At 42.2% G+C, this 25,137-nt stretch overlaps 1 protein-coding gene across 1 annotated transcript in view; it reads right to left on the minus strand.

Annotated features, from left to right (window-relative positions):
- The window catches only part of LOC147696807 (retinal guanylyl cyclase 2-like), a 408,956-nt gene that overhangs the window by 121,619 nt on the left and 262,200 nt on the right, over window positions 1-25,137 (minus strand). The window contains exons 5-7 of the mRNA XM_086933248.1: window positions 16,827-16,923; window positions 15,796-15,915; window positions 1,354-1,434 (exon numbers count right to left, since the gene is read on the minus strand). Coding sequence (XP_086789374.1) covers window positions 1,354-1,434; window positions 15,796-15,915; window positions 16,827-16,923 — 298 coding nt within the window. The remainder of the gene's footprint in view (window positions 1-1,353; window positions 1,435-15,795; window positions 15,916-16,826; window positions 16,924-25,137) is intronic.

A 25,137-nucleotide genomic window follows, 5' to 3' on the forward strand; every position in this document is an offset into this window, starting at 1 on the left:
TTTTAAACCTTTTAGCATATATGATTCATTATTTGTTATCACCATTTACACGTTGTTTTAAGTTTAAGTAATTCGCCATTTGCTCTAAAATGCGGATGTCTGTGTTTTTCCTGCCGCACCTTAGTTTTATACAAGAGAATAAAGCAATGGTTTGCAATATTTAAAATACTTATCTTATTTGCTTCCATTTGGAGCATAGTTATCTGCATACATAATCTAATATAAATGTATGAAAACACTTCTAGTGACTGTTTTAAAAAGTCAATGAAATGGATAAAAACATCCAAATTCTCTCTTGCCTTTTCGTGGTTCTTCAGTGCTGTACAAGTCTCTAAAAAGGGATAGATTGGGATGATTACGTACTGGATAGAATTGGCGCAACCGATATTCAGTTAATTGTGAATATACTACTTATCAGTAATATGGGTGCTTAGAGAAGGGCCAATCATCCAAATGCCCTCAGGTAGATCAATAGATCAATAAACAGAATCCAAGTCCCTAGCACACCACAGCAAATTATTTTTACAGTAATACTACTTTTTCAGAAACAAAACATACATTTTTCTTCATGAGATCTTTAATGTATGGTATCTTGTAATATTTCTCGCCGCCAACACGTGTTTCGTCGTTTGTGAGTTACCAACGACTTCCTCAGGGCTGGAAGCAGATACACAAGGGTGTTTAGCCTTCTGGCTGGTTGTAATTCCGTCCCAGCCTCAATTGACTAGGTCATTAAATAATATCCGTATCAATATGATGCCACGAGTTACCCCTATTTAGGAGGTAAAAAGCTGGAATAAATCAACAGCTCAGCACTCTTTAAGATGTCGCTGTTATCCACGCAAAGTATTCAGTAAAAAACAATTGTTCTTATTGAGGCACCATCCATATTCAAAACGTATCTTTCGGTCCGTGATCCAATATTATCAATCTTCAATCTTTCGTGGTACAGCAAAATAAAGCGTCCACGAGCGGGTGCTAGTATCGGGCACCTCACTTCTATCCGTATGTTCGCGACTCCAAAAAGCACTAGGCCTTTGGACAGGCAACATTTCCCATAATATAAGTGACATTTCCAGCAACATTGAGTTCTCTGTGGGACTCATTAAAGAGTTGGATTTGGCACATGTCTGTGACATTTTATGTCACATTCTCTTGCGTGGGTTTCTTTCATTATCACAGCTTCTGAAAAATAAAATAAAAGTCTACCCCATGCCACAGCAGTCAATATCAACACATGGACATATAATGGATTTTAATTACAAATTCAAATCTGTGCAGTAAAAGAGAAGTTGCGAGTGTCTATCAGGAAAGATAATAGTATTAGGACTAGTTTTTAAAATGTGTTCATACCTTTCTTAGAATGCTGGCAGAACTCTGTCTCAGCTCCCTGTACACGCCCGGTTCAAATTTCTTCAACCAGACCCAATCTCCCTGTTGGACAAAACATACAATATAATAATACACCAGCACTTTCTAAAATGGTCAGAACCGCATTCTATGAGCAAATGCCCTTTAAGGGAAGCAGGGTTTTTTATTCATATGAAATGGTTTTCGACTTGTCCAGAGCAGCCACGAGCTGGCCAGTTTAATACTGTGGATTTGAGACTGTAGTGGCCTGGTGTACAAAAGGCTTTGCATTAGGAAAGACTGTGCAAACGACTTTGGGAAAGTAAAATCTAATTTCAGAACATATAAAGGACTGCAAATTAATGAAAGGAACTTCAATGCAGGGTTAGAGAATGTGTGCTCTGTAACTCCTTGTGCAAAGTCAATAGTGACTGTAAAAGCACCCTGTGAATTGCTATTAAAATGTCCAAAAGAAGGCAAAGCCATTAAAAAGAGCTTGTTTTAATCATACCAAGGGGATTTCACAATAAAAGGGAACTAGAGTGAGTCTCCTGTATTTTTGTCCTTCCCAACCCTGTTAGTCAATATCTAAAGTGCTCCCTGGAAGATGGTTGAGCCCACCGTGGTTTACAGGAACCAGGACTAGATCCGATGATGAAGAAAGCATTCCACTAAAAGGGTGGTTGCGGTCTTCAAAAACTGGACAACCTCTTGGCAGGTATCAGTTTCCCGCTAAAGAGGTTATTTAAGAAAGGGTACTAGGATACCATTTGTGTTCATAATGCATTAGGAGGAAAGTATCAGTTTTCCCATACAAAATCTCTCTCCTGCTCCCATAAACAATAATTTAACTGAGATATACCAGAATAATGTTTGTGAATTGAATTGCAGCCTATTATGAAATGTTGTAAATGCTGGCATGGAAGACCGCGTTAGACAGCTGACCTCCAACACAGACCTTCCAATGAATATCACTGAGGTGGGTGGTTTGTGATACTTGCAAACAGTCCGCTTGCACTGCAAGGTCTTTCAGCATACCACCCACATCAAGGAAGGAGCCGGGTCACAGCTAATCCCAGTGCAAAGGGGTTCACTGCTCTCCGACCAGCCTCTTGAGCATCAGTCTGAATGTAAATAGCGCTTCATACTGCACTTCTATCTTTTCTAAGCACTGTAAATACCAGATGTTACCGCTACCCAATGTAATACTGCTCAATGTTGTGGCTTCAGATTGAGGGAGGACGGAGTTGACCTTGACGAGATGCAAATTAATGACCAGCAAATCAGTTTTTCAGATGACAATCATGAAACTTACTGAAACATCCTGTCAGATTAAAATGAATGACATATGCATAGTATTATAAAACCACTGTGAATTGAATCACATATCTTTAGGTAAGCTTCAATACTTTATATTTGGTAATCCATTCAGAGGGGATGATCTATTTTCCCATTAATATCTGACTTGTGGTACACATTTGATGAATATTTTAAGTCCATTATAACTAAGTTCATTAGTTACTTGAAAGAAATGATGATCATTAATGGAACATACAACAATAATTAACATTTTCCCTATCTTTCTTGTCCATTATCCAACTCAAAAGATAAATAGGCTTATTTACAAGCCCCTTACGCCACCCTTACGTCACTTTTCCCAATGTTAAAAATGACGCAAAAGTGGTGCAAGGGGCTTGTAAATCCGCCCCAAAACATTTTTCCATGCTGTTCTGGTCATAGCGACGTCTCTTATGAAGACATGCAAAGTATTTCTTATCTAGACCGATGAGACGCTGACCAAATTGTGTTCGATGACATACGCTGCCATAGCTCAAACAGACAGGTGTATATTTTTTAAATGTTTTATTTGTTTGTACTTTCATCACAAACTCTCGATCTCAAGTGGTGTACAGTTTGGGTTTTTCGATTTATTTTTCGTGAAAACAATATAATACTTCTAATAATTCAGATATTCCCAGCTTTAAAAAGAGAAATTCTTTTTTAATTGCAAGAAATGTTACTCCATAAACAGGATCAACAATTTTTATTTTTTTTAACTGTAGAAAAAAGATTACTTGCAAATTGCAACTCTTAGGCAGTCTAAACCTGTAATAACAACACGTTGTATCTATACAAATGGAGGAATTACAGGGCAATTAGTAATTCCTATGCCTCTTCACCATGAAATTACCTATCAATGCGATAACCATAGATCTCATTCACAATACTTTTGAATACCTATGGTAACTGTAGATGCAAAAAAACACAATCTGCCAGGGGACATTCTGTAAAACTGAATTACATAGTCAGGATCTGTGGACATTTGTGCCCACAGGCACAATTTGAAACTGTGGGAAAACACTAGAATAGTGTGTTTTCCACTGTGAGTTTATTTCCAGTGTTATGATAACACATGAAGACAGCTGAAGACAAATTCAGAGAACAGAGATTTGGAGAACATGCCACTATAGAACTTATTGTCACCATAGTCCAAATGCTTGAAGAAATAGATCTTCACTGGCTTTCAGAAATTTCTGGTGTATGTCTTGAGAAGGTAAGAATACTTTTCCCTCCCTTAGGATTAAAGGGGGGGGGGGAGAAATTGCCAGACAGTGGGTATATATACAAAATATATGGAACAACCCAAAAACAGCTAGGTTTACCCCTCCCCTCCTCGAAATACATGTAAACATACCCTAAGAAATGCATGAACACCTTCAAAAAGCCAAGAAATTAAAAGAAACAACAAAACAATAGAAACAACAAGAACAAACAAAAATAAAAACTTTTTAAAAATCCACACAACTTATGTCTGTTCATTGTCCATCCACTGGGCTAAGTTTATAGGAAGAGGTTCCTATAAACCGTGTGAACTCTTAAGATGTTAGTGAATCTTCTGAAAATCATCAATCTAAGCAAATGGATGAAGCATATATATGATGCATAGCTTTCTGAATTTCTAACTTTTGTGCATGAACTGAGTCCTGAAAAATATGGGCTCCTAGAACTCTACTCTAAAACTGGTCAGTGGCTAAATTGTTAATTACGGAACCTAAGTTGATATTATTTCATATCCTTTTTTCTTATATTGCACTTATATGCAATGTAACATGACACATAAAAAAGTTCAGTGTATTGCGGCACTCCTTTGATTCTGACCCCGTTCAGGATCAGTCAGCCAGGCCCATATGCCACACCATTTTAGGCAGAGCTTATGCTGCAATAAGACTGTTTTTTGCACTCTGCTGTTCACTGGAGCCAGACCTGAGCTATATCAATTTACTAACACTAACATAGACCAATGCTTCCTTTTTCACAAAGCCATTTTGGAGCACTAAACGTATTACGCTTATAACACTTTCATATGTAGGTATTTTTGCCTATGTCATTTCGGTCCAAACATCTAAAATTGAAATAGTCAGGGAATCGTTATATACAATTAGTTCAAATAGAAACATCTGCCCCATCTTTGCACTTTCATTGATAGGTATTTGGATGCTTCGTGGCTAATTCCCAAAGGCCATTGAAGGTGTGTGAAAGATTACACCTTAGTCTACTTCCCATACTAATACATGCTTTTATGAATCAGCCCTTAGATTATTGGCATCATTTGGCATTCACATATCATTTTCCAAGTGTATTTCTTGGATATCTAGCACAGCATTAGTTTCCATGTGTATGACTGGAAAGTCTAATTCAATGTCTGCCATACACAACCCATGGGTTTAGGGCTATAATAAAAGTATGATTTACACTGTATGGTGCATATTTACAATTACTGGCGCATCCCTGCAAATTAGCACCAGAACGCCTCCTTAAGGCGCAGAGCTTTACAACGTGACGCATCTCCCAGATGCGTCACTATGTAAATAGCCCGCACCATGGTGCATCTTTTGCGTCACCGCTGCGTCACAAAAGTGACGCAACGGCGGCGCAAAAGAGGCGCAAGGGGCTTGTAAATCTGCCCCTATATATTTATTTTCTTGTTGAATGCATTATCCAACGCTTTCATGACCATTGGGGTTTGTGGGGCTCCTTCCCCATGTAAAGCAAGTTATATCTACTTTTTGTAGATTAAAATATTCATTTATTTCTGTGGGTGCAGGAAAGATTTTGTGAGTCCTCACAAAGCACTGCTTTGTGTGTGTACTCAAAACGTGTGCACTTGCTCCCCACCACACATGCTGAAATAAAAATTCTGCCTCTGCACATTTTCATCTAAATATGTGTCATTCTGACCAAAAATCCTGATAATGGGGGAGGGGAGGTGCTTATTCCCAAAGGCATTTTTGAGTATGTAAAGTAGTACTAATATAGTACTGTTTTACATACTCATACATACAAAATAGCCCCAAAACATCTAAAATGTGAATATTCATATATAATTAGTCGAAACAGAAAAGACTTTGCCCTCTTTGTACTTTTACTAATAGGGAGTTGGATGTTTTTGAGGTTATTTAGCAAAGAAAATAATATACAAAAGGGAGTGCTTGAAAGGCCGTATGTTTTAATAAGCATTAATTTAGTTGAATATTAATCCGAATTTGTTAAATCACAAACATTCTCCTGCTAGATCCGATATACTGCAGGAGTCATGTACTGGTTTTCAAAAAAAGAATTTTTCTTTATTCTTCACAACATCAAAACTGCAGCCCAGCCAACGCTTTTCATCCCGATAAGGAACTTCATCAGGGTTTACAGATTTGTTGGTATTCCCTAATGGATAGTGTACACCTGAGATAGGAAAAGGGGACTGAAAAGCTATAACACCAAAAGTTTGTGAAGAACTCCTGATTGATTCCTTCTGGAAACATGTCATCCAGAGAATCGAGAGGGCTTGGTATCAGTATCCCCATTGGGACCTGCAAGGTTCAAGACAAGAACTCAACATACCATCCACGCAAAGCTTTTTTGTGACGAGATTTTGAACTCTTAGGGGCTGATTACTATCCCTTTTGGGAAGCATTTCTACCGAATCGGTTCCGGAATGCTTTCTGGACGACTCGGATAGGGGGAGTCCAACCGAGCGATTTGGATGCATACAGATGCATACAGATGCTTCCGAATATGATTCGGTCGGACTCCCATTGCCTTCAATGGGAGCCTGTGTTCAGAACGAGAGCACAGGCTCCCATTGAAGAAAGGGGTAGTTGGGGAAAACCTTGCACCCTGTGGCAGGCACCATGGGTGCATGGTTGGAAAGAGGGGTCCCTTGGGTCCCCCATAGGCCCGATTTGGAGGGCCCCAGGTGAAGGGGGCCTGCTATGTGCCCCCCAAAGACCAATTCCGACAGCCAATTCATTAAGGAGAAACCAATTTGGAACTACGGTACGAATCGTTCATCGTGTTCGGAAAAAGAGTCCATAGAGCTCTATGAATTGGATCTGAAAGGCTCAGCTGGTACGGATGCCTTTTCAGAACCAATTCAGGCAGCCCAAATGATTTTCCAGGCATTGTAATCGGTAGATCGGAACTGGGTACGAATCGGTCGGAAACAAGGGTTCCGTATCAGATTCAGCAAGCCCGAGTCCGATTCGGGGCCCTTCCTAGCGTGATCTTATTCAGCACCTTAGTAAGAACATTGGACTTCCTAAGATCTCCCTTTTGTATATTGTTTTTCTTTATGGCTTATGGTTTCGGAGCAGCAGTATGACCATTAGAAGGCTAAGTGTTAGTGATTTAATTATAATATAAACACCTGTGCAGTCAGTTAGAGCAAATACTGCTCTTGTCTGAAATTACAAAAGGAAATGTTCATGCACTGATATCCACATGCATAGAATTTATACTACACCTAGGAGATCTCTGTATCGATGGTTGTTAGAACTGTCAATCATATGGTGGTCTTCCACTAACCTTTTGTCTTCACCTTCCTATTTTTCTGATTTCGGTTTTGTTGGCTTTATGACTCTGTGCACTTTACCATTGCTAACAAGTACTAAAATGTGTGCTCACTCCCTAAAACATGGTAAAATTTGTTTACACCTGATTGAGATTTACTTATAAGTCCCTAGAAAAGTGGTATACCATATACTCAGGGCCTGTGAATTAAATGCTTCTAATTGGACTGCAGCACTTATTGTGCACCCCACTAAAGTAGCCCTGTGAAACATGTCTCAGGCCTGCCACTGCAGCATGCCAGCAGTTTTAAACTGCCAATTCAACTTGTCACAATAACCCCTTTGCCAAGCCTAAAAGTAATGTTTAATACATATACATAAGCCCTAGGGTGGGCCCTAAACAGCGCATAGGGCAAGGTGCATTGCATTAAAATGTTAGACATGTACTTTTAAAGCTTTCACGTCTTGGTAGAGAAAAACTCACAAATGTGTTTTTTCACTACTGTGAGGCCTACCGCTACCAAAGGATAATATTATTACATTTAAGTCATAACGTTTGATTAGGAGTAGGTAGAAAAGTAAAGTTTGGTGTCTGAGGAACTATCATTTAAAATCCTCTTTATTGGTAAAGTCGGACATTGAGCCACATTTCTAAAAAAGCCACTTATAGAATGTTGGCATTTTTGTGCCCTAGCTGTTTGGTGCCTGTAGCCTGTTTCTGGGCATGTGACTAGGTGTGAGTGGCAGTTAGCCCTTATAGTTTCCTCCCAGATAATCAAACAAAAGAGGGACAAGATGTGCCTGAATGGGCCATCACTGGCCAGGATGGGGCGAAGCTGTGCACAGCCCCACTTACACATCAATAGACTGGACTCTGCTCACACAAAAAGAACTTCAAGCTAGCCATTTGTACCGGTAGCCAGACGGGAGCCAGGGCAGGGAGGCAGGAAATTCTAGTCACTTTTGGTGCGAGGAAGCCTCCAGATGTTTCTTCCACTTTAAAGAAGGCACAAGAGATAAAAAGGGTACATTCGGACCCACTCTTCAGATCATGTAGGGACCTGTGGAAGACTCAGAAGAAAGACTGCTCTGCTGCTCTTCTGCAAGAAGGTCTGCTCTACTGCCCTGCTGCTCTGCTGCTGGCCTGCTGCCTGAGTAATGGACTTGCATCTTGAAACCAGTACCACTAGAGTAACTCTAAAGGCTAGTTGACTTCAGTGAGTCCATATCCTCAAGGGTAGCCTCCCCAATACTGAACCCTTAGAAGTGGGGATAAAAGTGCTCTGCCAGCCCAGCTGTGGTCCCCATCATAACCAACTCAGAGTGCTACAACCCAAAGCAGCCAAATCAGCTCCTCATCAGAAACGATGCATCACGACACAACTCATATCGCAGCCCTGACAGCTCATCAGAACCGATGCAGTACGATGCAGCTGAACTCGGCACCCCGTATCGCAGCCCTCTCAGCTCCTCATCAGAACTGACACAGCATAATGTAACTTGATGCTACTGGGTGCAGGACGTGTAAGGATATATGGTTTACCTTTATTAGAGACAGTCACTAAATACAACTTTTCTTTTTTCAGTTCTTAAAATAATCCACCCGCACTCTCCTTCGTTCTGGTGCTGAGTGACTATGAACATTGCTATATCCAAATGCCAATAGTAATAATCATACTATTGCTCCTGCTAATACTACACCAACTACTACTCCTACTACTACTACTATTACTCCTACTACTACTACTCCTAATAACACTAATAACAATAATAATGTGGTAGTAATTGTCAAAGTATGCTCTTTGGACATGCATTTTCTCTTTACTCAGTGTAACTGAGATAGGCAGCTGCTGTCTGAGGGTTGCCCTAACTCAACAGATAGCTTAGACTGGGCTGAAACATCAGCGGCCCACACACTTCTTATGAACATTTACCTGTAAGTAGTCCATCTTTCTGCTATGCTTCCCCTGGATGAGTTTGATAATGATTCTTTGACTCCGGACAACTCACATTTAGATCTCAGTAGCGTTGAGGTGCTCCCAACTTTATGTGCCCCTTCCTAAAGCTCAAATTTTATTTTGAAATTATGAGATGCTTGGCCTTATGGTGAAGCGGGTATCATGTTTGTACTATCAAACTTTCAAAGATATGCATACAGAGAAAGCTTTCTCCACTGACGTCTAGAGCACAAACTGCAACATATCCTGCAGTGCTACACAAACAAATGATGGATGGAATGAAGAATAAATCATACAATCACCCCCAGTCAAGAGATCTGGGTTAAATCCATCGTTCTTTTGCTCACCATGCCACCCCAGTTTAGACCCAGCCATATGTAAATCAGTCTTGATCCTGCAAGCATGTCTGTAACTTCAAAAGAAAAAACACACAAGACATACCTTTTAAAAAGCATGGTTTATCCTTAATGTGTAAGCCAGCAATACATGTATATTAAAGGGATAACTTTTAGTCACAGGGTGACCTTGTTTGAGCAAACAGATGTCGAGGGGTATGGTAAGAATATATTTGCTAAGAAGGTGATTTTTAACTTGATTACAGAATTGCAGCCGGTTTTAGAGAGGATCGCCCAGCATAGCTACCAGCATACACATGCTGTTGCTGGGCTGGTATCTAAGAGTGCTCTGTGTATAATATTCAGTGTTCTAGATGTCGTGCTGGAAAAAGTAAATGTACATATTTTTCCAATTTTTTCCAAACAAAAGTAGATTTGATTTGACCTATTGCACATTGTCCAAATGTTACTGGGATATGCAGATAGAATAGCTATCCTAACTTGTCCCCCCTCAGAAAGAGAGCACATTTATGGAAATCTTAAAAGTCAACACAAGTGGTGTGTAATGTATCATGCTCCATAACTGATATAATGCCCCATCACTGAAATAGTAAAACATACTCCTTACAGATATTTTTATATATATCTTTACATCTATATAAATATTATATCTTTATAACTTTCTAGCTACAAGAGAGTTTGGCTAGTAGATATGTTTTTAATTTATATTATGTTATTACAGATTTGAAAATATATAATTGATATTACAGGTGACAGTGCATATTTCTTATGCCCATCGAAACTAACATTATTCTTCATTCGACAAACAATGTGAGAGTGGAAATACAATCAAGCTCTTTGACGCCTCCTCAGGGGTAGCAAGTGCTATATAAATGCAATTACAATACAATACAATCATGTTCATATACAACTACTGTAACAGAATTGACTTGCTGAAAGGAAGATTTTGGTGTCTGCTTAAGACTGGGATGACCTGAAATATGAAACAACGTGTTGTAAAATGAAAGCCATGTGTTCTATGATGCACAATGTTTGACGAAGAAAAGGCATCGGAGTGAATCAGTTTCTGATGATTCAGACTATGAACAGGAACATCTGCTTGGTCCAGCTGCCCCAGGGCAGGATGCTCCCAGATCCGCTGATGAATGTGCACGAAGGACTGATGTCACAAACAATTACTTTTGAGATTTTAATGACTAAGACATGTGTTTTTTGATAACAGCATTAGTCGGTTGACAAAATTTTATATTTTTTCTCTTAAATGTAACAATGTCTTCAAAGTAAATATAAACCAAATGTATGACATTGCTTTGTCTATGTAACACAAACTTCAAATATGGAACGACTGCAGAAAGAAGAGTGGAAAGGTGTTGGTAAACAGATAGAGTTATATATAAATAAGCAGAAAAGTGTTTTATGCCCACTAGGGCATTCAAGTAGACACCAGGAGACAGAACCAAAAGCAGACATTCTATGGGAGCTGGATTTTTTAAGATAATCTGGGAGTAATAATAATGCATACAAAACAATATTTGCACAAACTAAACTTGGATGGGATACTGAGAGACATCAATATGTGTATTAATTTCTGGGCAACACTACCAATTTCCATTAGAGAAAGGATAGCTGGAAGTGTTACCTAGATTTCTACATCTATTTCACTATAGCATTTTCCCAGTTCCACAAACTGATCTCAGGAAGTTAAGGTCAACTGGGATGAGGCTAGTCTGGGGAAGAAAAATAACCAGAGCCAAAATTGAGATACTGCAATGTATTTATGACTAAGTTACCTGGGGATGGCGGACCTAGAGGCATATTACCAGGCTACCCAGTTGCAGTTTGCCATAGGTTCATATGAGGAAGACTACAGTGTAGATAATGAGGAGCTACAAGGGATACCACCAAACAATGAGCTGGCAGGAAGCTTGTTTGAAGCAAGCAGCATAAACCGGGATAGACCGCGCCTAATTTGCATGATGACACAAGTATGGAAAATATTCCAAGTACGATTGGGTAATACACTTCCCCGTGCACAGCAACCCCCAACGTGTACCAGATTTCGCACAAGAAGACTGAGAAATAAGCATTGTGATATTGAAAACAGGGGGATGTGCATCAGAGAAGGATTTGCATGGAATGGAGGTGCTGGAATCACCAGAGAAAGACGTGGAAGTTGTTTGGTTAGCGAATGGACAATTTTTATAATATTATGCGATCTGAAGAGTCACAAGAAAGATATGGGGAATGCTGCAAGAGGTAACTTATGATACTTAAGTCAGGCCAAGGTAGAGAGATTATACCCAGACTCTACACATCAACATGAATGGATAACCCAAATCCCAGACAAAATCTCAACAAAAATGGGAAACTAATTGTATAGCCGATTCACTGAGAAAATGTGGGAAGATCCCTTACACTTAAAGGCAGACAGCCAATAAAAAGATTCAGGCTGCTCCAATCTAATTTCCTTACTTGGACTTAAATAACAAATATGTTTTACATTAAGAGTTGAATGCTCTAAGTGCAATCAAATAGATGCAATGTATTACTATTTCACAAGGGATTGCAGGAGAGAGTACATGACTATTGGAAAGGGGTGTTAGATATAAAAAAAATATACACACAGGACTAGCATTACAACCATAAACATATCTCTTAGGTATAAGAGACACGCGAACCAAAAACAAGACCAAGAAAATTCATACACTTCATACTCCTGCTTGCTAAAAGCTATACATTGGTTAAGCCCTAAAACAATAAGAGTAGAAGCTTTATTGAGAGATGTGGAAAATGGTCATTAGAAGAGGAAAAAAGAAGGAAATTAGCAGGAATATATGAGAAACTGCTTGAGAACTTGGAAATATGGCATGAGTTATCTAGAAACCTTCAAAACCCTCTTGATACACAACCACTTTAGATGGAACGTGGAGGGTATAGGGTAAATTGTTAATTGAGAGAATAGGAAATCTAGAGAAGGACAATTGAGAAATTGATCGATGAAGTGGATTGACTCATAATTCCTAACAATGTACACAGCCTTCGACTATAATGATTTATGATGTAAAATTGTTGTGTTGACTGTACAATAATAAAACACTGAATAAAAATATTTTTGTAATGTATTGAACGTTTTAATTGGCCATTGAATCTATTCCATCTAGTTCAGAAATATTGTCTGACTGTGCTTATAAAAAGTGTCCCATTAGGTGAAGATTTTCTATTATTAACTGCAAGAGGGGATATTGTGACATTTATAAAGTCAAGAAAAGCATGCAGATGTGGAGTTATGAATGGAAATCTATATTTAGCTATACATACTTACCTTGATTATGCAGAGGTAGTAGATATTCTGCAGTAGATATTCTTGTAGGGCAAGGTGTCTGACCTCAATATATAATCCTGTAGGGCCTAAGTTTACTAAGTTCACCTAGGCCTTGATTGCACCAGGTACAGGTCAAATTATGTTTTGTCCAACCCAACAAGGACCAGACGCATGAATAGACAGCACCAGAGGTGTGCCCAACATGCATAAAATGATATGAGAGGGTGGAGCAGAATTATAATGTTGCCTGTTTGACAAAAATTCTTGCACTTATTTCGGCAATAACCTCCATACTTAATTTGTGTTTCTCTGGAGAAGCCTAGTACACAAAGCCTCCATGTGCCTCTAGATGTGAGTGAATAATATATTTGTATTATGTTTCTTGCTTATAAAATCAGTATTCTTTAGTATACAGGACATAGTGTAGAAGTAGTCTTTTGATTTCTAATAATTACACCAACTTGTTAAATTGAAAAGAATGACATTAATAACCATATTTGACATTTATATTTTATGCCTCTGGTTTCTGGCAAAATATTAGGACAATTCTAATGTCTCATTCAGGAAATCAACATTTGGCCAACTCAAGTCAATCAATCAATCAATCAATCAATCAATATTAAGCTTTAGTCGACCATGATAATAAAAGTCATAAAAGCACAAAACATATTCAGTTAATATAGAATTTAAAAGAAGAAGGATTTTTCAAGTTAAATAAAAACAGAGCAATAAAATACCCAATTCACATGACATTAACATTTTACGTCTTATAAAATAGTACATAACAATTCCCACTTTGCCGCCAAACGGGGGACCTCCAAGACCTGAAATGACATACTTTTCCTTAACCAAGGGACCTTTTTCAGAAAGTTAGATACCCTCCAGGCCACATGCTTGTTCTCTAGTAGTTGTAAGCAAACAAGCGCTGGGCGACATTGCCTAAGGCCTTGCTGTCTTAGAAAAGGCAGTAGCCAAACTTTCTTCAGTTCTGAGAACAGCTTACAGAAAAAAATTAAGTGGATAGTCGACTGCTCTGAGTGGGAGTCACACGGGAGCAGGAGCCTTGACCAGTGGTTCATTTTGGGTATTGACGCTAGTCTGTGAACAGTGACAAGTCTGAATCTTGTCAGAAACTATCTATCATAGCCACTTGGAGCAAAATATAAATAAGGTTCCATGCCCAATGAACGGAGCCTTAACTGATGTTGCATAGCTGTGGGTTTTGGATTTCATCAGCTACTCTTAAGGAGCCAAAAAGTTCGATGCCCTCTTTCTTCAAAGCTTTTCTGGAGGTCCAGACCATGGTGCTTGGATTTGTAAAATAATCTGGGTGTCCTAGATCATTCAAAAATCTATGAACAAACCTGAGCCAGGAGATTTTTACCGCCCCCTCCAGCTTAATGCAATCGCGCAGGATATCTCTGCATATCCTGTGCCATAAAAGTATTGGCTCCAATTTGATAAGGTCCATTATATAAGGCAAGCACAATTCCTCATGGCACACAAATGAAGACGTACCCTGGGGAAGTGAAAGGATGGACAGCAGGAAACCATTTTCCACCATTTGTAGGGGGAGGGAATTGATCAAACCCCACACCCCGCCCTATACAATAAACATTTGGGCCAACTCAATTCAAACATTGGCATTTTCATCAAGCTGTAAGAATTTCTACAGAATTTGCAAATTCAGAATTATCAATCACATCAATTACTATGGTGATCAGTACAGCTACAAACGTCGGAACAGAGAAAATTTGATGCCATTGAGTGGAAGAGGTGGTGCACTTGGATAACAGAACCCTCCTGGTTGGTATCCCGCCACATCCTTGATATTACATATGTGCTTTGTTCATTCATCTATTGATTTGTTAAGACCTGAATGTTATCCCATTGGGAGAGGTCAAGAGAAGAAATAGACTACTGATAGGGAAGAACACAAATAATCGAAAATATTTTTGAGCAAGACTTCTTAAGATTCTCAAGTAAAGCTAAGTGCAGTTTATGTATATACATGTGCGCACCTCTCAGCTTTCTGTCAAATCACCTGAATGTTTATACAAATCATGTGTAATATACACATTAAATACATTATCCAAGTATATCAATGACATTTTGAACAAATGGTGACTGGCTGATTTTCCCCAGCCTATGACTGCATTATGCTGCCATGCGTACATTGTGCATGCCCATTGTGGAAAAATCTGCCACTTTTATAGTACTACTTTATTGCAAAACATAGCTCTCTTATATACCACCCTTCCCACATGCATATTCTTAATTAAGCATTGACAGGTGCAGTTCTCTTCCCATACTCTACAACTCTCGAAAGGTTCACCTGAGTAAATTTGCAGCTTGGATGTTTGTTTGAAGAGCACAACCATTTAGAAGTGAAAAGCACTCCTAAATGGATGTGAGCATCTTAAAAAATGACCACTTTGTGGCTGTGAGTTAAATTTCTGTATCCTAGAACATATCACAAGTTTGAAGGAATTAATTAATATTTATAGAGCACAATCTTTCACCCAACAAGGCATCTTGACGTTAACACAAATTTAGAACAGCAGATGAGACCAATGAATAGGACAAATGACAACAGAAGAGAAATGTTTTCAAGTTTTCCTAAAGCCAATATGAGTGAAATGAACTAAAAAATTCATGGCTAGATCATTCCACAAGTGAGGGCCTGTACACCCAGAGATATTCCACTGATTCGTAACATGCCTACTAACATTTCCCAAAAACTTCTAATTTTTCAAAATTTACATATATGTAATGCATGTATGTTAATCCTGTATTACACACAGTTGTAGGACCTACTTATCATGAACACTTGACTATAGGATACAATGTTTTTGGCATGAATATACTTGAGCTGAGGGAAAAACTTTGTAAATTGCCCACAGGCAGTATAATCATTTTCTGGACAATCATGAACAGCATTCGTAACTGCAAAGCCACAATATGCCTACCTCATACACAGCCACACTGGAGTTCTCATGTGTAGCTGAAATGCTCTTTGCTGACAAAGACATAGCTGTAGATCTCGTACTTTTGCCATCAGAGTCACTCATGCTATCGAGGTTGATTTTCTGAAAAAAATGAACAAAATGTAAATGGTAACAATATTTTTTATCTTAACTGATCAGCTATTTATCATTTTTTCCAGAGCCTCAGATGATGCATGTGATTAGTGCTTCTCGGCCTGCTTCAGACGGTGTGCCCTGGGATTATCAAGGTAGAAATTAAGATGGCACCAAATACTGTGGACACAATATCAAAGGACAAAATATCGAAAGATAAGTATGTGTAGATTTTATATACCCAACTAGCTTGTCAATATCAATAAATATCTTCAAGATCCACAGATGTGGAGTTAATCATAGTAAATCTACATTTCTCCTACATAGACTTACCTTTTGAACTTTTGTCCCTGGATATTTGACCCACTATATTGGTATATCTCAATATTCCTAGAGTCCATATTCTGGGGTAAAATCCTATTTATGGTTTTAACTATGCATAGCCAGTTGTGTTTTAAATATTTCTGATGTTCACTAGAAAAGCTTAAAGTATACCCTTAAAAGTCCATGCATGTTCTTGTTTATAGGTATTGTCATGGATGTACACATTCAAATAAATGGTGTTGTCTGAGAATTGCCACACATCTGCACCCCTATCTAGGTGATTCAGACAGTAATATTTCTAAATCAAGAAATCAGGAAGTATAGTCTGGGGCATGGCTACCACTGGTGCAGCAGGCACTGGGGCCTACGGCCTGAGGGAACCACTGTCCACAACTATGGGTGTTTTTACTACCAAACCGAGGGATGGAGGGTCTATTTTCTTTGTTTGCATATGACATCTTTGTTACACTGCATGCTACACGTCCAAAGAAACCATGGCATCTATGATCTTCTATTACCTGTCCTAGAAATTGAATAAATTGTACACATGTGCTAGATGTATGTTTCAAGAAAGGTCTCCTTAAAAAGGTACTTACCTTTATGCTTAACTTTGGGTTGATGAATGTGAGGTCATCCTGGCTTAATAAAATTCTATTTGGACCCTTCACCAACTGGATCTGCCGAATACTATGCCTGAAAGAGAGAGAATACTCATCAAACTGTGTAACAATCTGAAAATGTCAGGGTTTATAGTAAGACAGAGAATGCAAGAGACTGCTCACCACTTTCACCACCTCTAATCAATTGCTTCATCTGTCTACTTTCTGAGGCCAGATTTGCAAAGCCACTTGAGCTCATAAAACTACAGACCAGGTCAAAAAGCTGGATTTATGCCTGCAGGATATTCACATAAGGATACATTGTACCTGCAAACACTTTCACCTATGAAGAATATTACCCCACACTAGTGTAATTTTGTAAAGAGTAAGTCTAATGCAAGGGGCGGGGAATGGGCATTTCAAGCATCACTTTTTGAACATTCACAGCTTTTCCACCTATGAAACCATTTAAGATTTTCTCCTAGGCAAGGGCTAGAGTTAATAATTTTCCAGGGTAGGAAAGGGAATGCAACACCTATAAACTTTCTATAGGTAATAGAGGAAAGAGCCCCTCCAAGAAAAACCTATTTTCCCAAAAAATGCATTGCTTCCTGTAATGTGGATATGTATTTTGTGTCTAATTTGATATTGGAAAATACTACGGTAAACACAAAATATAAGTCACAGACTTCCTTAATAGTGCACCTAGAACCCTACAAATGGTGCAGCTTTCCAGGAATACACCTTCAATCATTTGTGAGTTGTATACCAAAAACTAGTAAGACAACATCCGCTGGAAGCACAAAACTCCGCAAGTAGATTTAACATCTTTTGTGTCAATTAACAATTCTTCTTAACTCTAGTAGGCAACATTTGGAAAGCTCAACATTCAGTAAAATTATTAATAATAATAATAATAATATTAATAATAATAATAATAATAATAACAGCTTTATTCGATTCGATACACAAACCATAAAAGCATATAAACAACAATCAATACATTAATAATAAGTAAAATTATCTTAAGTTTTTATCAGATTCACACCAACAGAGGTGATCTTTGTGCATGACAAATCAAAGTTTCTCTTTAATGAGAAGAAATTCCTTTGCTTTCACTAAAGATGAGCCATAAGCCTGTGTTCTAACTCCATTTGTAATGGGTCTTCAACAAAAAATACATATGGCTGAGATACCCGCCACCCCCTCTCAACACAATCCCCAAGGATGGGAAACCGGAAACAGTTCTGAAGTTTTTGGAAGACGGGAGGGAGTGACCCTCCCGGCCGTATTTATTAAAATATGAAACAAAATGAAAACATTAAATCAACAGTTTCATATTATGTACAATTTCATTACCACATTGCGATGTTTGGCTAACCTTAACATATCCTCTAATACAAAGGTTCTCCTAGCCGAACTAACATCCTACAAAACATTTACTTGAAATTTTGAAATTGTACATCCTAACGTTTAAGGGCCAACGGCAAGGTCGTAACCGGTGTCAAGATCCCTAACCCAGACATATCCCCCTCCCTTGTGAGGGGCGGCACGGAGGCATACCTCAAGTGCAACTACCAATTTCCCTTGACTTGACGGGGGCCCCAATAAAACTCGACGCCACTTAAAGGTCGTACGAGGCTCGTGTGAGGTATCTAGAAGGTAGCGTAGACCCCCCCCCCCACACCCCACACAACTTACCACATCTGCCGTCGCAGACGTCCTGGCCCCGGGAAATTCACCAGGAGGGGGCTGTAACCCCTCCTACCCATGAAGGGGCCTTGACCGCCTTCCCTTTCCTTTCGGCGACCCATCCTTAGAAGGGACCGCCTCCCCGTTGAGGGGCCAATGGCCACCTCCCCCGAGCGCCCCCATCCGTAATGGGTAACGCCCACTCATAGGGATCTTCCAATTAGTGCTCACCGATCATGACCTTACCGCCCGACCAAAATAAATACGACAATGCTAACTAAATACTAAATGACTACATATAACCAACAGTAGCAACAACAACTTTATTCAAAGCATGCATACTGATGAACACCAAAGCAGAATTACTTTATTTGCAAAACATAACACAAATCGACCATTCTTTATTGCATACTCAAAATCTTCACAATAATACCACAACCTGTAAGCGAAAATCCGAGTTATCCATCAAACTTTATTAAACCACTTGCTGTCTTCAGGGGCTGGTGGGTGGGTCAAAATTGGCTCTTCGTTCCGTCTCGAGCTCACGTGCAGCGAGGAGGTGCAGCTTCAGAGCACAGGAACAAGAGGATGCCTTCTGGTCTTGCTTCTCCTTTTATCCGTCTTCAGGGCGGGCGTAAACCCGCCCCTGCCTGCCCCAAGGGCGTGGCCAGCCGCGTTAGTGTCTAGGCCAACCCACTCGAGGGCGGGAAAAGGCGCGCCCCGGCTACGCCGCTTCGGGCATACCAGCCGAGACTCGCCTCCCGCCCAAGATGGCTTCCCGGGGGGATCGTGGTACTCTGCCATACATTCGGGGGGACCGATTGGTCGCCCCTTTCCATATGGCTGAGATACCCGCCACCCCCTCTCAACACAATCCCCAAGGATGGGAAACCGGAAACAGTTCTGAAGTTTTTGGAAGACGGGAGGGAGTGACCCTCCCGGCCGTATTTATTAAAATATGAAACAAAATGAAAACATTAAATCAACAGTTTCATATTATGTACAATTTCATTACCACATTGCGATGTTTGGCTAACCTTAACATATCCTCTAATACAAAGGTTCTCCTAGCCGAACTAACATCCTACAAAACATTTACTTGAAATTTTGAAATTGTACATCCTAACGTTTAAGGGCCAACGGCAAGGTCGTAACCGGTGTCAAGATCCCTAACCCAGACATATCCCCCTCCCTTGTGAGGGGCGGCACGGAGGCATACCTCAAGTGCAACTACCAATTTCCCTTGACTTGACGGGGGCCCCAATAAAACTCGACGCCACTTAAAGGTCGTACGAGGCTCGTGTGAGGTATCTAGAAGGTAGCGTAGACCCCCCCCCCACACCCCACACAACTTACCACATCTGCCGTCACAGACGTCCTGGCCCCGGGAAATTCACCAGGAGGGGGCTGTAACCCCTCCTACCCACTAAGGGGCCTTGACCGCCTTCCCTTTCCTTTCGGCGACCCATCCTTAGAAGGGACCGCCTCCCCGTTGAGGGGCCAATGGCCACCTCCCCCGAGCGCCCCCATCCGTAATGGGTAACGCCCACTCATAGGGATCTTCCAATTAGTGCTCACCGATCATGACCTTACCGCCACAGGTCCGGATAGTTGACCGGCTATCCGGACCCCCCACCACACTCCTATCTAAAGGTCATGTTTTAACGTCTTTAGCCAAGCTATGAAGTCTCCTATGAGTAACTCATTCCCCACCCGAGACAAATGAACACCGTCCCCCAAATACATACTGTCATCATTAATACACCCATGCGAAATAGAATGCAGTGCATTGGACCGGAACAACCTACTCACTTTGTTATTAATTTTTCTCACAGAGTGATTTAAAGCAGAAACAGAAAAAGCCCCCCGCCACACTTTTCGTGGGATCATATGGGAACACGCAATTGTGCACCCTGGAACTCTCCTCGCTAACCAACTTACAGTGGAAAGCATCGCCTCCAGGAGAAGTCGTCTACCAGTGGTGACCAAATCATTGCCCCCAAGATGTACTATGACTACAGACGGCGGTGACCTCGTCCGCCCTAGCAAACCCTCGAAAAATGTTTGAAACTGGTCAATACAGAGACCGCCCTTTCCGTAGAAGGACACACTGTACCCGTATTCCCCAGCCACGTGCACCATGTCACCTGCCTTGAATACGTCCGCGGCACGCCTCACGTATGAGTGGCCCACGACCCACACCTCCTTTTTCACAGCCGGTGATGTCTGACCGCTGTCCCGGTGTTGGGTCGACTGCGTAGTCCGCCCCGCCTCGTAGGCTTGCGTAACTGAAAACCAAACAAAACAAGAAGCGTGAGGACATCATTACAGCTTCACAACATGTGCAAACGCACATACCTTTTATAACAATTGGAGGACCAACGCCCCACACGTTTAACCTGTTCTACATTCAGACCCCTGGCTGTAGCCTCTGTAGCAGCCCCTATCCGAAAGGAATGGGTCCCAAACTTGCCCGGGTTCAAGCCCGCAGCTGTAATCGACATCGCAAGCACCCGCTGAAACTGAAACCTTGTCAGTGGGGTGGCGTCCGCGTGTCTCAACAAGGTCCCCCCCCATGATGCCACCCTTCGTGTTAAATAATCCTCTAAACACTTCACTGGGCACATGGACGACCCGGGAATCCTGCGTATAATTATGCAGTCGCCCATCCCGCTCTGGTCAGTCTTGGACCTTACAAACGAGACAGTCATTGTCTCCCCTCTGATTTGAACGTGCTCTGCGCACAGCCCTCCCGTAACATCCTGCTTGTTCCTCGCCACTAATTCGCTTACCCGCATAGCCCCATGAAATGCCAGCGTAAAAGCGGCTCGGAATAACACTGTCTCAAAGTGAGATGAACATGTTGTAGGGAGTCTGGATAATAACTGGGCCAACCTATCCAAACCTATCGGGCGCCTCTCGTCTACTCTGCGACCCTCAAGGCGTTGCCACCCACGTAGCGCTTTTTGCACAACGAAAGACGCTGTCGGGTCCTGGATCCCATGAGCCCTAGCAACAAAGGAAATGGCCGCCCGATGCCTCTGGGCCGTGGCCACCGATTTCCCTGCCAGATGTAAAGACATCAGAAAGTTCACTACCCATTCCTCCTGGCCCCAAAGCTCCTCACTAGCAGTCCCCAAAAAGGCTAAATAGGACCGGAACGCCCCTTCATATGCCTTCCTCGTCCTGGGTGCTAAACTCTCTCCCACGAGGTTACGAAGTTCGGGGCACCGAGAGACCAGAGAGCTTCGGGAAAGGGTGCCGGCTCCGGGTCCGCTGTGGGAAGAAAACCCCAGAAGGCCTGCATACGAAAACGAGAAAGGGCATCAGCCGCCTGGTTCATTACCCCCGGGACATGTCTTGCTTTGAATAGCACATTCAATTGCATACACAGTAATACGATTTCTTTAAGTAGTCTCAAAATCCATTTGCATCGTGCTGCCTGGCTATTGATACACTCAACCACGGTCATATTGTCAGACCAAAATACCACAGAGTGATCTCTGAACCCTTCGGGCTACGTTCTCAGGGCCACAAAAATGGGGAAAAGTTCCAGGAAAGCAATGTTACTTGTCAGTCCACTGTCATGCCACCATGCCGGCCATTTTTGTGCAGACCATTGAGTGCCGAAAATGGCACCAAAACCTATGCTCCCTGCCGAGTCTGTCCTCAGCCCCAGCTCCTCAGAGGACATGGCCGGTTTGTTCCAGACGACTCGACCATTGAAATCCGCCAGAAATGCCAACCAAATGCGCATATCCTGGCGGACCTCTGCCGAGAGCCTTGTGCGATGATGGCCCTCCTTCAGTCCGACCATGGCTTGAGCGATCGAACGGGAAAAAGGGCGGGCCATTGGTATGACTCTTAGGGCAAAATTCAACTGTCCCACTAACTGCTGTAATTGATGCAGCTTAACCTTAGATTCGCTCATACACATTTGCAGGGATGCCCTGAACTTTAACACTTTATCACCTGGTAAACGGAAACAACCTTCTCCGGAGTCTAACTCGATCCCCAGAAACTCGAGGCAAGTCGAAGGACCCACAGTCTTACCTGGTGCCAGTGGCACGCCAAACTGATTAATTAAAACACAAAATGCGGCCAAAGCCTGCCCACATTCCGGATCCCCGGCTGCCCCCAGGAACAAAAAATCATCTAGATAATGCATCACATGTTGGAAACCCGTCTTCTTTGTGAAGACCCATTGTAGGAAACTACTGAATTTCTCGAAATAGGCACAAGATATAGAGCATCCCATCGGCATACACCTATCCATGTAATATTGACCCTGAAACATGAATCCCAGGAGACGCTGATCGTCTGGATGTACCGGGAGCAACCGGAACTCTGACTCGATATCAGATTTTGCCATCAGCGCACCGGGCCCCAGGTGATTCAAAATGGCTACGGCCTCATCGAAGGATGCGTACCGTACTGAACACATTTCCGGGTCTATCGCTTCGTTTACGGAAAGACCACGTGGGGCTGACAAATTATGTATCAGCCGAAATTCACCCGGGTCCTTCTTGGGAACCACCCCTAAAGGAGAACAAACAAAGTTAGCAACCGGGGGTACACTAAACGGACCGGCGACTCGACCTCGAGTAACCTCCTTCCGGATCTTTTCCTGTACCACGGTCGCATGCTGCAAGACCGATATCTGATTTTTGCATCTTTCCACACCCTGAAAGTCCCCCACTGGGATGCGGAAACCATATGAAAACCCGTTCCGTACCACCCCAGCGGAAGCACGATCCGGGTATTCGCTGAGCCAGGGAATCATTGCCAAGGTATCAATCGGGGTAGGTAAAGGCGCCCCTCGGACTATGTTAGACCTGTTTGGCACCTCCTCTACCCCCGTTATCACCCGTTTTGGCTCTGCACATGGACTCAGGATGGGATGATTGCCCACACCCACTACATTCGTGTCTAAATTTGCACGACCCCTGGGGCCTAGTACATTTGCCCCTGTTAAAGTTCCAACAAACCCCCTTTTTACCTGCATTGCCGGTAGGCCTCGAGTGATTGTCGGTACCCGTACCTGAGCGAAAGGGCGTCCCCGCATACTGACGGGAGGATTCGCCCACGTTGCTTCCTACCAATGGCAATTTCAACATACCAGTATCCTTCATTTTGGACCAGGACACAGAATCATAACAATCCCAAGTTAAGTTTTTATCATGTTCTTTTGCTTTTCTAAAAATATTATCATAGCAGAACCAATGATTACCCTCGTGTGATACAGAGTACCCCATGATTCGTGACTGATAAATCGGCAATTCGGGTAGCAATTCGGGCCTTCGTTCTCCCAAGATCGATGTGAAAACCCCCCACGCCTTGCCCCAATTGCCAATGTTCTCATTTACCTTAAAGGCGGCCATCTTTGCGCGCCAAACACTCGGATGCATGAGGTCCTTCTGACCCTTAACATGCTCCATCTCATAGTGATCAGTAAGCAACGAGAAGATGTTTACATACTCCCCTGCCCATATCTTTTCTTTAATAGCTAATGGGACATGCTGGCCCAACTTCTCCCTTCGAGAGGGTGCCGACTCCTCCCTCGCAATCGGCAATGGCCGCTTACCTGCACCGGACGCTGTCTCTGCGACTAAAACCGTCCCCCGTGGCTTCTCTGCGGCCGCAGCCGGCGTGGATACCGTCGCTGCTTCCCGAGTTTCACGCAGTTGCTTCATCAACACCTGCGCGTCGACAGCCGTGGCGCCCTCGCTACCTTTACCCAACCACGCTGCTAATTGTGCCGCCAGCTCGGGCGGCATATCTTCCCCGGACACGGGGGTGACCACAACGGGAATCGGATTCCCTTCCTCCGGCACGGGAGTGGGTGCTTCGAGCGGGACACTGGGACTCGGGATGTCTCCCCCAGCTGCTCCCCTCCTGGGCCTCTTGCCTTTTCCTTCCGGGGCTGTTCCCGCCAAAGGACGTTTCGGCCCCCCTTCCTCGTCTTTATCCATTCGCCTCTTTAGGTCGGTCACCTCTTTCATGAGAACACGCAGCATCTGGTCGGTAGTCATTCGCTTTCCCACCTTCATCGGCATTCTCCAACAAAATATCTGAAAAACAAACAAGAACGATTACAACGCTCAAAATTGGCTCTTCGTTCCGTCTCGAGCTCACGTGCAGCGAGGAGGTGCAGCTTCAGAGCACAGGAACAAGAGGATGCCTTCTGGTCTTGCTTCTCCTTTTATCCGTCTTCAGGGCGGGCGTAAACCCGCCCCTGCCTGCCCCAAGGGCGTGGCCAGCCGCGTTAGTGTCTAGGCCAACCCACTCGAGGGCGGGAAAAGGCGCGCCCCGGCTACGCCGCTTCGGGCATACCAGCCGAGACTCGCCTCCCGCCCAAGATGGCTTCCCTGGGGGATCGTGGTACTCTGCCATACGTTCGGGGGGACCGATTGGTCGCCCCTTTCCATTATCGCCGTATTTCTTCTAATGTTGTATGTCAGAATATCGCTAGCAAAAATATCATCCGATGGAGAATTGTGGCTTAGTTATCTTTTACACAATTACCTCTCATTGGGTGGAGATTTTCTATTGTTTGCTCAGATTTGATGATTTTTTTTGTAAATGATATTTAGGGCACACTGTTCTTTCAGACAAT

This window comes from Lissotriton vulgaris, chromosome 8, assembly GCF_964263255.1.
Source record: "Lissotriton vulgaris chromosome 8, aLisVul1.2, whole genome shotgun sequence".
Taxonomy (NCBI): Eukaryota; Metazoa; Chordata; class Amphibia; order Caudata; family Salamandridae; genus Lissotriton; species Lissotriton vulgaris.